General features: G+C 44.5%; 1 protein-coding gene across 15 annotated transcripts in view; it reads left to right on the forward strand.

Annotated features, from left to right (window-relative positions):
- LOC109884542 (ankyrin-3) overlaps window positions 1-13,883 on the forward strand; it is a 196,756-nt gene that overhangs the window by 47,707 nt on the left and 135,166 nt on the right. For all 15 annotated transcript variants that reach the window (XM_031820225.1, XM_031820226.1, XM_031820223.1 and 12 more), the window contains exons 3-5: window positions 202-300; window positions 2,349-2,447; window positions 13,567-13,665. In XM_031820225.1, the coding sequence (XP_031676085.1) occupies window positions 202-300; window positions 2,349-2,447; window positions 13,567-13,665 (297 nt within the window). The remainder of the gene's footprint in view (window positions 1-201; window positions 301-2,348; window positions 2,448-13,566; window positions 13,666-13,883) is intronic.

Genomic DNA, 13,883 nt, shown 5'->3' on the forward strand with positions numbered 1-13,883 from the left:
CCCCTAAGCTCTGACCACTAACCTTAACCCAACCAGTTCAGATAGACAACTCCCTCAGCTTTCTTTGGAAATCACCTCAGTGAAACCCAGCCCCTAAGCTACATGAATTATTGGTAAATGTTAGTTCTGATATTGAGAATCCATAGCTCCTGATGTGTCTGTGTTCACCTCTATCTCCCTGTATTCTCTGTCCTGCTGTAGAATGGCCTCAACGCCCTCCATCTGGCCTCTAAAGAGGGCCATGCCGAGGTGGTCACACAACTCATCAAGCTGGGAGCCAATGTGGACGCTGCAACTAAGGTTAGCCCCGCCCCTCTCCTCCTCTGAGAAGATAGATAATAAGATAGGAGGAGCTGGTAGCCTATAGGGAGGAGCCTGACTGGTAGCCTATAGGGGGGATGGAGGGAGGGGACTGACAGGTCACCTATAGGGAGGAGTTATAGGGAGGAGCGTAACTGGTAGCCTATAGGGAGGATGGAGGGAGGAGTCTGACAGGTCACATATAGGGAGGAGTTATAGGGATTGCGCTACATAGAGAATAGGATGCCATTTGGGATGTAGAATGTGTCTATGTTGTTGACAACACAGTTAATTGGCCTATCAGAGAGCTGAGTTAAAGCTGTGACATCATATGAATGGGCCTATCAGAGTGCTGTGACATCATATTTATTGGAACTACCCATCCCAGATCCGGGAGAATTGTCATCAACTACACTAATTAGCATAGCGCAACGGTAAAAAAATATTACTAGAAAATATTCATATTCATGAAATCACAAGTGAAATATAGCCTAGCATAGCATTATGTCCAGCTATCAGCAGGAAGCTCGGTCACGAAAATCAGAAAAGCAATCAAATGAACCGTTTACCTTTGATGATCTTCGGATGTTTTCACTGACGAGACTCCCAGTTAGACAGCAAATGTTCCTTTTGTTCCATAAAGATTATTTTTATACCCAAAATACCTCCTTTTGTTGGTCACGTTATGTTGAGAAATCCACCGGAAATAGCGGTCACGACAACGCTGTGATATCCATAATATCGACAGAAACATGGCAAAGTTTTTTATAATCAATCTCCAAGGTGTTTTTCAAATATCTATTCGATAATATATCAACCGGGACAATTGGCTTTTCACTAGGAGCGAGAGGAAAAATTACTACCTCTGTCTTTTACGCAAGAATCACTCTGAGAGCCCTCAGCTGGCCACTGACGTAATGTAGTCGTTCACGCTCATTCTTCAAAATAAAGGCCTGAAACTACGTCTAAAGGCTGTAGACACCTTAGGGAAGCCATAGAAAAAGGAATCTGGTTGATATCCCTTTCAATGGTCAATAGGGATGCATAGGAACACAGAACTTTCAAAATAAGAGTCACTTCCTGATTGGATTTTTCTCAGGATTTCATCTGCAATATCAGTTCTGTTATACTCACAGACAATATTTTTACAGTTGTGGAAACTTTAGAGTGTTTTCTATCCTAAGCTGTCAATGATATGCATATTCTAGCATCTGGTCCTGAGAAATAGGCGGTTAACTTTGGGAACATTATTTTTCCAAAAATAAAAATAGTGCCCCCTAGTTTCAAGAGGTTAATGGGCCTATCAGAGAGCTAAGAGAGAGCTGTGACATCATATTAATGGGCCTATCAGAGAGCTAAGAGAGAGCTGTGACATCATATTAATGGGCCTATCAGAGAGCTAAGAGAGAGCTGTGACATCATATTAATGGGCATATTAGAGAGCTAAGAGAGAGCTGTGACATCATATTAATGGGCCTATCAGAGAGCTTAGAGAGAGCTGTGACATCATATTAATGGGCCTATCAGAGAGCTAAGAGAGAGCTGTGACATCATATTAATGGGCCTATCAGAGAGCTAAGAGAGAGCTGTGACATCATATTAATGGGCCTATCAGAGAGCTAAGAGAGAGCTGTGACATCATATTAATGGGCCTATCAGAGAGCTAAGAGAGAGCTGTGACATCATATTAATGGGCCTATCAGAGAGCTAAGAGAGAGCTGTGACATCATATTAATGGGCCTATCAGAGAGCTAAGAGAGAGCTGTGACATCATATTAATGGGCCTATCAGAGAGCTAAGAGAGAGCTGTGACATCATATTAATGGGCCTATCAGAGAGCTTAGAGAGAGCTGTGACATCATATTAATGGGCCTATCAGAGAGCTGATAGAGAGCTGTGACATGTTACTGGGCCTATCAGAGCAAAGAGTCGGCAGTACCATGCTGTCTCAGGCTATCAGAGCAGAGAGCCGGGAGTACCGAGCCGGCAGTACCACTCACGCCCGCACTCACTCACTCACTCACTCATCCCTCCCTGTGTCTTTCCAGAAAGGGAACACAGCTCTCCACATAGCGTCTCTGGCTGGTCAGGTGGATGTAGTGAAGGAGCTGGTGACCAGCGGAGCTAACATCAACGCACAATCTCAGGTGAGTCTAGGACCGCCCCCTTTAGACACACCCACAGTCTCAGGTGAGTCAAGGACCGCCCCCTTTAGACACACCCACAGTCTCAGGTGAGTCTAGGACCGCCCCCTTTAGACACACCTACAGTCTCAGGTGAGTCTAGGATCTCTCCCTTTAGACACACCCACAGTCTCAGGTGAGTCTAGGACCGCCCCCTTTAGACACACCAACATTCTCAGGTGAGTCTAGGACCTCTCCCTTTAGACACACCCACAGTCTCAGGTGAGTCTAGGACCTCTCCCTTTAGACACTCCCACAGTCTCAGGTGAGTCTAGAACCTCTCCCTTTAGACACACCCACAGTCTTAGCTGCATACTGTAAATAACAGATGTAGACTAACAGTAAAATGCTTATGGGCCTTTCCCAACAATGCAACAAAATTATAACATGAGGAATAAATACGCAATGAGTAACGATATCTTGTCTATATACACGAGTCTATCTGCAAGGGTACGAGGTAATTGAGGTAGATATGTACATATGAGTAGTGGTAAAGTGACTAGGCAGCAGGACAGATAATAAGCAGTAGCAGCGTATGCGATGAGTCAAAAGAGTTCATGCAAAGGGGGTCAATGCAGATAGTCCGGACAGCTATTTAGTTAGCTATTTAACTAACTATTTAGCGATCATAGTCTGCTGCTGGAAAAACGTATGTGTTATGGCTTTACACCCCCTGCTAAATTGTGGATAAAGAGTTACCTGTCTAACAGAACACAGAGGGTGTTATTTAATGGAAGCCTCTCTAACATAATCCAACATAATCCCCAGGGAATTCCCCAGGGCAGCTGTCTAGGCCCCTTACTTTAAAAAAATATTTACTACCGACATGTCACTGGTTTGAGTAAAGCCAGTGTGTCTATGTATGTGGATGACTCAACCCTATTCACGTCAGCCACTACAGCGATTGAAATGACTTCCGATACTTAACAAAGAGCTGCAGTTTGAAATTGTTGCAACCCCTATTACCAGCCTATTCAACCTCTCTTTCGTATTGTCTGAGATTCCCAAAGATTGGAAAGCTGCCGCGGTCATCCCCCTCTTCAAAGGGGGAGACATTCTAGACCCAAACTGTTATAGACCTACAGTGGGGAGAACAAGTATTTGATACACTGCCGATTTTGCAGGTTTTCCTACTTACAAAGTATGTAGAGGTCTGTAATTTTTTATCATAGGTACACTTCAACTGTGAGAGATGGAATCTAAAACAAAAATCCTGAAAATCATATTGTATGATTTTTAAGTAATTAATTTGGATTTTATTGCATGACATAAGTATTTGATACATCAGAAAAGAAGAACTTAATATTTGGTATAGAAACCTTTGTTTGCAATTACAGAGATCATACGTTTCCTGTAGTTCTTGACCACGTTTGCACACACTGCAGCAGGGATTTTGGCCCACTCCTCCAAACAGACCTTCTCCAGATCCTTCAGGTTTCGGGGCTGTCGCTGGACAATATGGACTTTCAGCTCCCTCCAAAGATTGTCTATTGGGTTCAGGTCTGGAGACTGGCTAGGCCACTCCAGGACCTTGAGATGCTTCTTACGGAGCCACTCCTTAGTTGCCCTGGCTGTGTGTTTCGGGTCGTTGTCATGCTGAAAGACCCAGCCATGACCCATCTTCAATGCTTTTACTGAGGGAAGGAGGTTGTTGGCCAAGATCTCGCGATACATGGCCCCATTCATCCTCCCCTCAATACGGTGCAGTTGTCCTGTCCCCTTTGCAGAAAAGCATCCCCAAAGAATGATGTTTCCACCTCCATGCTTCACGGTTGGGATGGTGTTCTTGGGGTTGTACTCATCCTTCTTCTTCCTCCAAACACGGCGAGTGGAGTTTAGACCAAAAGGCTCTACTTTTGTCTCATCAGACCACATGACCTTCTCCCATTCCTCCTCTGGATCATCCAGATGGTCATTGGCAAACTTCAGACAAGCCTGGACATGCGCTGGCTTGAGCAGGGGGACCTTGCGTGCGCTGCAGGTTTTTAATCTATGACGGCGTAGTGTGTTACTAATGGTTTTCTTTGAGACTGTGGTCCAGGCTCTCTTCATGTCATTGACCAGGTCCTGCCGTGTAGTTCTGGGCTGATCCCTCACCTTCCATGATCATTGTAATGCTCCGGGTGTCGTGGGTGTGGAGTCAAACGCAGGAGACAGAGAGTGCAATGCTGTGCTCTTTAATTGCACCAACGCACCACAGGGTGCTCACAATAATAACGGCCCCAAACCCGGGGAATGAAAAATGTACAACTGAAAAATGCACGACCAGGAACTAACACGTTCCTCTACTACAGAGCCGAAAGTTACAATGATTAATCCCGCACAACAAGAAGCCCAACTAAAGAAGCCCAACTAATCATCACAAACAGGTGCCACCAATAAACATACAAGGAGGGGGAGGAAAGACAATCAGTGGCAGCTAATAGGCCGGTGACGACGACCGCCGAGCGCCACCCGACCGGGAAGGGAAGCCACCCTCGGTCAGACTCGTGACAATCATTGATGCCCCACGAGGTGAGATCTTGCATGGAGCCCCAGACCGAGGGTGATTGACCATCATCTTGAACTTCTTCCATTTTCTAATAATTGCGCCAACAGTTGTTGCCTTCTCACCACGCTGCTTGCCTATTGTCCTGTAGCCCATCCCAGCCTTGTGCAGATCTACAATTTTATCCCTGATGTCCTTACATAGCTCGCTGGTCTTGGCAATTGTGGAGAGGTTGGAGTCTGTTTGATTGAGTGTGTGGACAGGTGTCTTTTATACAGGTAACGAGTCCAAACAGGTGCAGTTAATACAGGTAATGAGTGGAGAACAGGAGGGCTTCTTAATGAAAAATGAATATGTCTGTGAGAGCCGGAATTCTTACTGGTTGGTAGGTGATCAAATACTTATGTCATGCAATAAAATGCAAATGAATTACTTAAAAATCGGCAGTGTATGAAATACATGTCAAATAAAATAAAATAAAATTTTATTTGTTACATACACATGGTAAGCAGATGTTAATGCGAGTGTAGCGAAATGCTTGTGCTTCTAGTTCCGACAATGCAGTAATAACCAACGAGTAATCTAGCTAGCAATTCCAAAACTACTACCTTATACACACAAGTGTAAAGGGATAAAGAATATGTACATAAGATATATGAATAGTGCAGACCTCACTACCCTCTGGAGAGCCTTACGGTTGTGGGCGGAGCAGTTGCCGTACCAGGCGGTGATACAGCCCGACAGGATGCTCTCGATTGTGCATCTGTAGAAGTTTGTGAGTGCTTTTGGTGACAAGCCGAATTTCTTCAGCCTCCTGAGGTTGAAGAGGCGCTGCTGCGCCTTCTTCACGATGCTGTCTGTGTGGGTGGACCAATTCAGTTTGTCTGTGATGTGTACGCCGAGGAACTTAAAACTTACTACCCTCTCCACTACTGTTCCATCGATGTGGATAGGGGGGTTTTCCCTCTGCTGTTTCCTGAAGTCCACAATCATCTCCTTAGTTTTGTTAACGTTGAGTGTGAGGTTATTTTCCTGGCACCACACTCCGAGGGCCCTCACCTCCTCCCTGTAGGCCGTCTCGTCGTTGTTGGTAATCAAGCCTACCACTGTTGTGTCGTCCGCAAACTTGATGATTGAGTTGGAGGCGTGCGTGGCCACGCAGTCGTGGGTGAACAGGGAGTACAGGAGAGGGCTCAGAACGCACCCTTGTGGGGCCCCAGTGTTGAGGATCAGCGGGGTGGAGATGTTGTTACCTACCCTCACCACCTGGGTGCGGCCCGCCAGGAAGTCCAGTACCCAGTTGCACAGGGCGGGGTCGAGACCCAGGGTCTCGAGCTTGATGACGAGTTTGGAGGGTAATATGGTGTTAAATGCTGAGCTGTAGTCGATGAACAGCATTCTCACATAGGTATTCCTCTTGTCATCACTACTCTGGACGGCTCTGACTTAGAATACGTGGACAACTACAAATACTTAGGTGTCTGGTTAGACTGTAAACTCTCCTTCCAGACCCATATCAAACATCTCCAATCCAAAGTTAAATCTAGAATTGGCTTCCTATTTCGCAACAAAGCATCCTTCACTCATGCTGCCAAACATACCCTTGTAAAACTGACCATCCTACCAATCCTCGACTTTGGCGATGTCATTTACAAAATAGCCTCCAATACCCTACTCAACAAATTGGATGCAGTCTATCACAGTGCAATCCGTTTTATCACCAAAGCCCCATATACTACCCACCATTGCGACCTGTACGCTCTCGTTGGCTGGCCCTCGCTTCATACTCGTCGCCAAACCCACTGGCTCCATGTCATCTACAAGACCCTGCTAGGTAAAGTCCCCCCTTATCTCAGCTCGCTGGTCACCATAGCATCTCCCACCTGTAGCACACGCTCCAGCAGGTATATCTCTCTAGTCACCCCCAAAACCAATTCTTTCTTTGGCCGCCTCTCCTTCCAGTTCTCTGCTGCCAATGACTGGAACGAACTACAAAAATCTCTGAAACTGGAAACACTTATCTCCCTCACTAGCTTTAAGCACCAACTGTCAGAGCAGCTCACAGATTACTGCACCTGTACATAGCCCACCTATAATTTAGCCCAAACAACTACCTCTTTCCCAACTGTATTTAATTTTAATTTATTTATTTATTTTGCTCCTTTGCACCCCATTATTTTTATTTCTACTTTGCACATTCTTCCATTGCAAAACTACCATTCCAGTATTTTACTTGCTATATTGTATTTACTTTGCCATCATGGCCTTTTTTGCCTTTACCTCCCTTCTCACCTCATTTGCTCACATTGTATATAGACTTGTTTATACTGCATTATTGACTGTATGTTTGTTTTTACTCCATGTGTAACTCTGTGTCGTTTTATCTGTCGAACTGCTTTGCTTTATCTTGGCCAGGTCGCAATTGTAAATGAGAACTTGTTCTCAACTTGCCTACCTGGTTAAATAAAGGTAAATAAATAAATAAATTGTCCAGATGGGTTAGGGCAGTGTGGTTGAGATTGCATCGTCTTTGGACCTATTTGGGCGGTAAGCAAATTGGAGTGGGTCTAGGGTGTCAGGTAGGGTGGAGGTGATATGGTCCTTGACTAGTCTCTCAAAGCACTTCATGATGACGGAGGTGAGTGCTATGGGGCGGTAGTCGTTTAGCTCAGTTACCTTAGCTTTCTTGGGAACAGGAACAATGGTGGCCCTCTTGAAGCATGTGGGAACAGCAGACTGGGATAGGGATCGATTCAATATGTCCTTAAACACACCAGCCAGCTGGTCTGCGCATGCTCTGAGGGCGCGGCTGGGGATGCCGTCTGGGCCTGCAGCCTTGCGAGGGTTAACACGTTTAAATGTTTTACTCACCTCGGCTGCAGTGAAGGAGAGTCTACATGTTTTGGTTGCGGGCCGTGTCAGTGGCACGGTATTGTCCTCAAAGCGGGCAAAAAAGTTATTTTGTCTGCCTGGGAGCAAGGCATCCTGGTCCGTGACTGGGCTGGTTTTCTTTTTGTAATCCGTGATTGACTGTAGACCCTGCCACAAACCTCTTGTGTCTGAGCCGTTGAATTGCGATTCTACTTTGTCTCTATACTGACGCTTAGCTTGTTTGATTGCCTTGCGGAGGGAATAGCTACACTGTTTGTATTCGGTCATGTTTCCGGTCACCTTGCCCTGATTAAAAGCAGTGGTTCGCGCTTTCAGTTTCACGCGAATGCTGCCATCAATCCACGGTTTCTGGTTTGGGAATGTTTTAATCGTTGCTATGGGAATGACATCTTCAACGCACGTTCTAATGAACTCGCTCACCGAATCAGCGTATTCGTCAATGTTGTTGTCTGACGCAATACGAAACATATCCCAGTCCACGTGATGGAAGCAGTCTTGGAGCGTGGAATCAGATTGGTCGGACCAGCGTTGAACAGACCTCAGCGTGGGAGCTTCTTGTTTTAGCTTCTGTCTGTAGGAAGGGAGCAACAAAATGGAGTCGTGGTCAGCTTTTCCGAAGGGAGTGCGGGGGAGGGCCTTATATGCATCGCGGAAGTTAGAATAGCAATGATCCAAGGTTTTACCAGCCCTGGTTGCGCAATCGATATGCTGATACAATTTAGGGAGTCTTGTTTTCAGATTAGCCTTGTTAAAATCCCCAGCTACAATGAATGCAGCCTCAGGATATTTGGATTCCAGTTTGCAAAGAGTCAAATAAAGTTCGTTCAGAGCCATCGATGTGTCTGCTTGGGGGGGAATATATACGGCTGTGATTATAATCGAAGAGAATTCCCTTGGTAGATAATGCGGTCGACATTTGATTGTGAGGAATTCTAAATCAGGTGAACAGAAGGACTTGAGTTCCTGTATGTTGTTATGATCACACCACGTCTCGTTAACCATAAAGCATACGCCCCCACCCCTCTTCTTACCAGAAAGATGTTTGTTTCTGTCGGCGCGATGCGTGGAGAAACCAGCTGGCTGCACCGACTCCGATAGCGTCTCTCGAGTGAGCCATGTTTCCGTGAAGCAAAGAACGTTACAGTCCCTGATGTCCCTCTGGAATGCTACCCTTGCTTGGATTTCATCAACTTTGTTGTCAAGAGACTGGACATTGGCGAGTAGTATGCTAGGGAGTGGCGCGCGATGTGCCCGTCTCTGGAGCCTGACCAGAAGACCGCTTCGTTTGCCTCTTTTACAACGTCGTTGTTTTGGGTCGCAGGCTGGGATCCATTCCGTTGTCCTGGGTGAAAGGCAGAACACAGGATCCGCTCCGGGAAAGTCATATTCTTGGTCGTACTGATGGTGAGTTGACGCTGCTCTTATATTCAGTAGTTCTTCTCGACTGTATGTAATGAGACCTAAGATGACCTGGGGTACCAATGTAAGAAATAACACGTAAAAAAACAAAAAAATACATAGTTTCCTAGGAACGCGAAGCGAGGCGGCCATCTCTGTCGGCGCCGGACTTTCCTGACAATTGTAACGACATCTAATCTCCCCACTGTATATCCATCCTACCCTGCCTTTCTAAAATCTTCGATAGCCAAGTTAATTAACAGATCACCGACCATTTCGAATCCCACCGTTACTTCTCCACTATGCAATCTGGTTTCCGAGCTGGTAATGGGTGCACCTCAGCCACGCTCAAGGTCCTAAACGATATCATAACCACCTTCAGTAAAAGACAGTACTGTGCAGCCGGCTTCATTGACCTAACCGAGGCTTTCGACTCTGTCAATCACCGCAACGTACAAAAAAAGGATAGTAAATAAGTACACGGAGAGCTAACATTAATGACATATCCATCTCTTTTGGCTCAACGTGGAGGAGAGACTTCATCACTACTTGTATTTGTGAGAGGTATTGACACTGAGCTATAATATGTTCGGACCCCATGAAGAGTACCTGCTGCCTTTGCAGGAACTAATGGGGATCCATAATAAACCCCAGGAAGAGTAGCTGCTGCCTTGGCAGGAACTAATGGGGATCCATAATAAACCCCAGGAAGAGTACCCGCTGCCTTGGCAGGAACCAATGGGGATCCATAATATACCCCGGGAAGAGTAATTGCTGCCTTGACAGGAACTAATGGGGATCCATAATAAACCCCAGGAAGAGTAGCTGCTGCCTTGGCAGGAACTATTGGGGATCCATAATAAACCCCAGGAAGAGTAGCTGCTGCCTTGGCAGAAACTTATGGGGATCCAAAATATACCCCAGGAAGAGGAGCTGCTGACTCGTTGTTTATTATCTATGCATAGCCAGTTTACAAATGACCTCGATTAACCTATACCCCTGCACCTTGACATGGTACCGGTACCCCCTGTATATAGCCTCCACATTGACTCTGTACCGGTACACCCCTGTATATAGCCTCCACATTGACTCTGTACCGGTACCCCCTGTATATAGTCTCCACATTGACTCTGTACCGGTACCCCCCTGTATATAGCCTCCACATTGACTCTGTACCGGTACCCCCTGTATATAGCTTCCACATTGACTCTATACCGGTACCCCCTGTATATAGCCTCCACATTGACTCTGTACCGGTACCCCCTGTATATAGCCTCCACATTGACTCTGTACTGGTACCCCCTGTATATAGCCTCCACATTGACTCTGTACCGGTACCCCCTGTATATAGCCTCCACATTGACTCTGTACCGGTACCCCCTGTATATAGCCTCCACATTGACTCTGTACCGGTGCCCCCTGTATATAGTCTCATCATTGACATGGTACCGGTACCCCCTGTATATAGTCTCCACATTTACTCTGAACCGGTACCCCCTGTATATAGCCTCCACATTGATTCTGTACCGGTACCACCTGTATATAGCCTCCACACTGATTCTGTACCAGTATCCCCTGTATATAGCCTCCACATTGACTCTGTACCGGTACCCCCTGTATATAGCCTCCACATTGACTCTGTACCGGTACCCCCTGTATATAGCCTCCACATTGACTCTGTACCGGTACCCCCTGTATATAGCCTCCACATTGACTCTGTACCGGTACCCCCTGTATATAGCCTCCACATTGACTCTGTACCAGTACCCCCTGTATATAGCCTCCACATTGACTCTGTACCGGTATCCCCTGTATATAGCCTCCACATTGACTCTGTACCGGTACCCCCTGTATATAGCCTCCACATTGACTCTGTACCGGTACCCGATGTTCAAATGTTCATAGATGACCAGCATGGTCAAATAATAATAATCACAGTAGTTGTCGTGGGTGCAACAAGTCAGCACCTCAGGAGTAAATGTCAGTTGGCTTTTCGATCATTAAGAGTATCTCTACCGCTCCTGCTGTCTCTAGAGAGTTGAAAACAGCATGTCTGGGACAGGTTGCACGTCCGGTGAACAGGTCAGGGTTCCATAGCCGCAGGCAGAACAGTTGAAGCTGGAGCAGCAGTACGGCCAGGTGGACTGGGGACAGCAAGGAGTCATCATGCCAGGTAGTCCTGAGGCATGGTCCTAGGGCTCAGGTCCTCCGAGAGAGAGAAAGAAAGAGAGAATTAGAGAGATAATAATGGCTGTATTGTCTGTATTACTATAATACTGTACTGTTGTAATGGCTGTTGTCTGTATTACTATAATAATGTACTGTTGTAATGGCTGTGCTGTCTGTATTACTATAATACTGTACTGTTGTAATGGCTGTGCTGGCTGTATTACTATAATAATGTACTGTGATAATTTTTATTTTTAATTTTTTTATTTCACCTTTATTTAACCAGGTTGGCTGACCTGGCCAAGATAAAGCATAGCAGTGTGAACAGACAACAACACAGAGTTACACATGGAGTAAACAATAAACAATAAACAAGCCAATAACATAGTAGAAACAAATAATCTATATACATTGTGGGCAAAAGGCTTGAGGAGGTAGGCAATAAATAGGCCATAGCAGTGAATCATTACAATTTAGCAGATTAACACTGGAGTGATAAATGATCAGATGGGCATGTACAGGTAGAGATACTGGTGGGCAAAAGGCATGAGGAGGTGGGCAATACATAGGCCATAGCAGTGAATCATTACAATTTAGCAGATTAACACTGGAGAGATGGGCATGTACAGGTAGAGATACTGGTGGGCAAAAGGCATGAGGAGGTGGGCAATACATAGGCCATAGCAGTGAATCATTACAATTTAGCAGATTAACACTGGAGTGATAAATGATCAGATGGGCATGTACAGGTAGAGATACTGGTGGGCAAAAGGCATGAGGAGGTGGGCAATACATAGGCCATAGCAGTGAATCATTACAATTTAGCAGATTAACACTGGAGTGATAAATGATCAGATGGGCATGTACAGGTAGAGATACTGGTGTGCAAAAGGCATGAGGAGGTAGGCAATACATAGGCCATAGCAGTGAATCATTACAATTTAGCAGATTAACACTGGAGTGATAAATGATCAGATGAACATGTACAGGTAGAGATACTGGTGGGCAAAAGAGCAGAAAAGTAAATAAAATAAAAACAGTATGGGGATGAGGTAGATTGGGTGGGTTATTTACAGATGGACTATGTACAGCAGTAATGGCTGTGTTATCTGTATTACTATAATAATGTACTGTGATAATGGCTGTATTGTGTCTGTATTACTATAATAATGTACTGTGATAATGGCTGTATTGTGTCTGTATTACTATAATAATGTACTGTTGTAATGGCTGTATTGTGTCTGTATTACTATAATAATGTACTGTGATAATGGCTGTATTGTGTCTGTATTACTATAATAATGTACAGCAGTAATGGCTGTGTTGTCTGTATTACTATAATAATGTACTGTGATAATGGCTGTATTGTGTCTGTATTACTATAATAATGTACTGTTGTAATGGCTGTGTTGTGTCTGTATTACTATAATAATGTACTGTGATAATGGCTGTATTGTGTCTGTATTACTATAATAATGTACTGTGATAATGGCTGTATTGTGTCTGTATTACTATAATAATGTACAGCAGTAATGGCTGTGTTGTCTGTAATACTATAATAATGTACTGTTGTAATGGCTGTGTTGTGTCTGTATTACTATAATAATGTACTGTTGTAATGGCTGTATTGTGTCTATTACTATAATAATGTACTGTGATAATGGCTGTATTGTGTCTGTATTACTATAATAATGTACTGTGATAATGGCTGTATTGTGTCTGTATTACTATAATAATGTACTGTGATAATGGCTGTATTGTGTCTATTACTATAATAATGTACTGTGATAATGGCTGTATTGTGTCTGTATTACTATAATAATGTACTGTGATAATGGCTGTGTTGTCTGTATTACTATAATAATGTACTGTAGTAATGGCTGTGTTGTCTGTATTACTATAATAATGTACTGTGATAATGGCTGTTGTCTGTATTACTATAATAATGTACTGTTGTAATGGCTGTGTTGTCTGTATTACTATAATAATGTACTGTGATAATGGCTGTTGTCTGTATTACTATAATAATGTACTGTTGTAATGGCTGTGTTGTCTGTATTACTATAATAATGTACTGTTGTAATGGCTGTGTTGTCTGTATTACTGACTAATCAGTATGTCTTGTGTCTCCTGTAGAATGGCTTCACTCCTCTGTACATGGCTGCTCAGGAGAATCATCAGAAGGTGGTCAGATACCTGCTGGACCATGGCTCCACACAGGGCATCGCTACAGAGGTCAGTATTCTAGACCGACCCTATAACCCTTCTACTCTTCATACTAACTCACTACACAGGGCATGGGGGACTGTATCATAGTGATGTTAAACTATGGGGCTGTATAATAGTGATGTTAAACCATGGTACTGTATAATAGTGATGTTAAACCATGGTACTAGAGAGGGCAGGAGAGGCAACTGAAACAGTGAAGGAACAAGGATGTCAGTCACTCAATC

Source organism: Oncorhynchus kisutch, unplaced genomic scaffold, assembly GCF_002021735.2.
Source record: "Oncorhynchus kisutch isolate 150728-3 unplaced genomic scaffold, Okis_V2 scaffold3147, whole genome shotgun sequence".
Classification (NCBI taxonomy): Eukaryota; Metazoa; Chordata; class Actinopteri; order Salmoniformes; family Salmonidae; genus Oncorhynchus; species Oncorhynchus kisutch.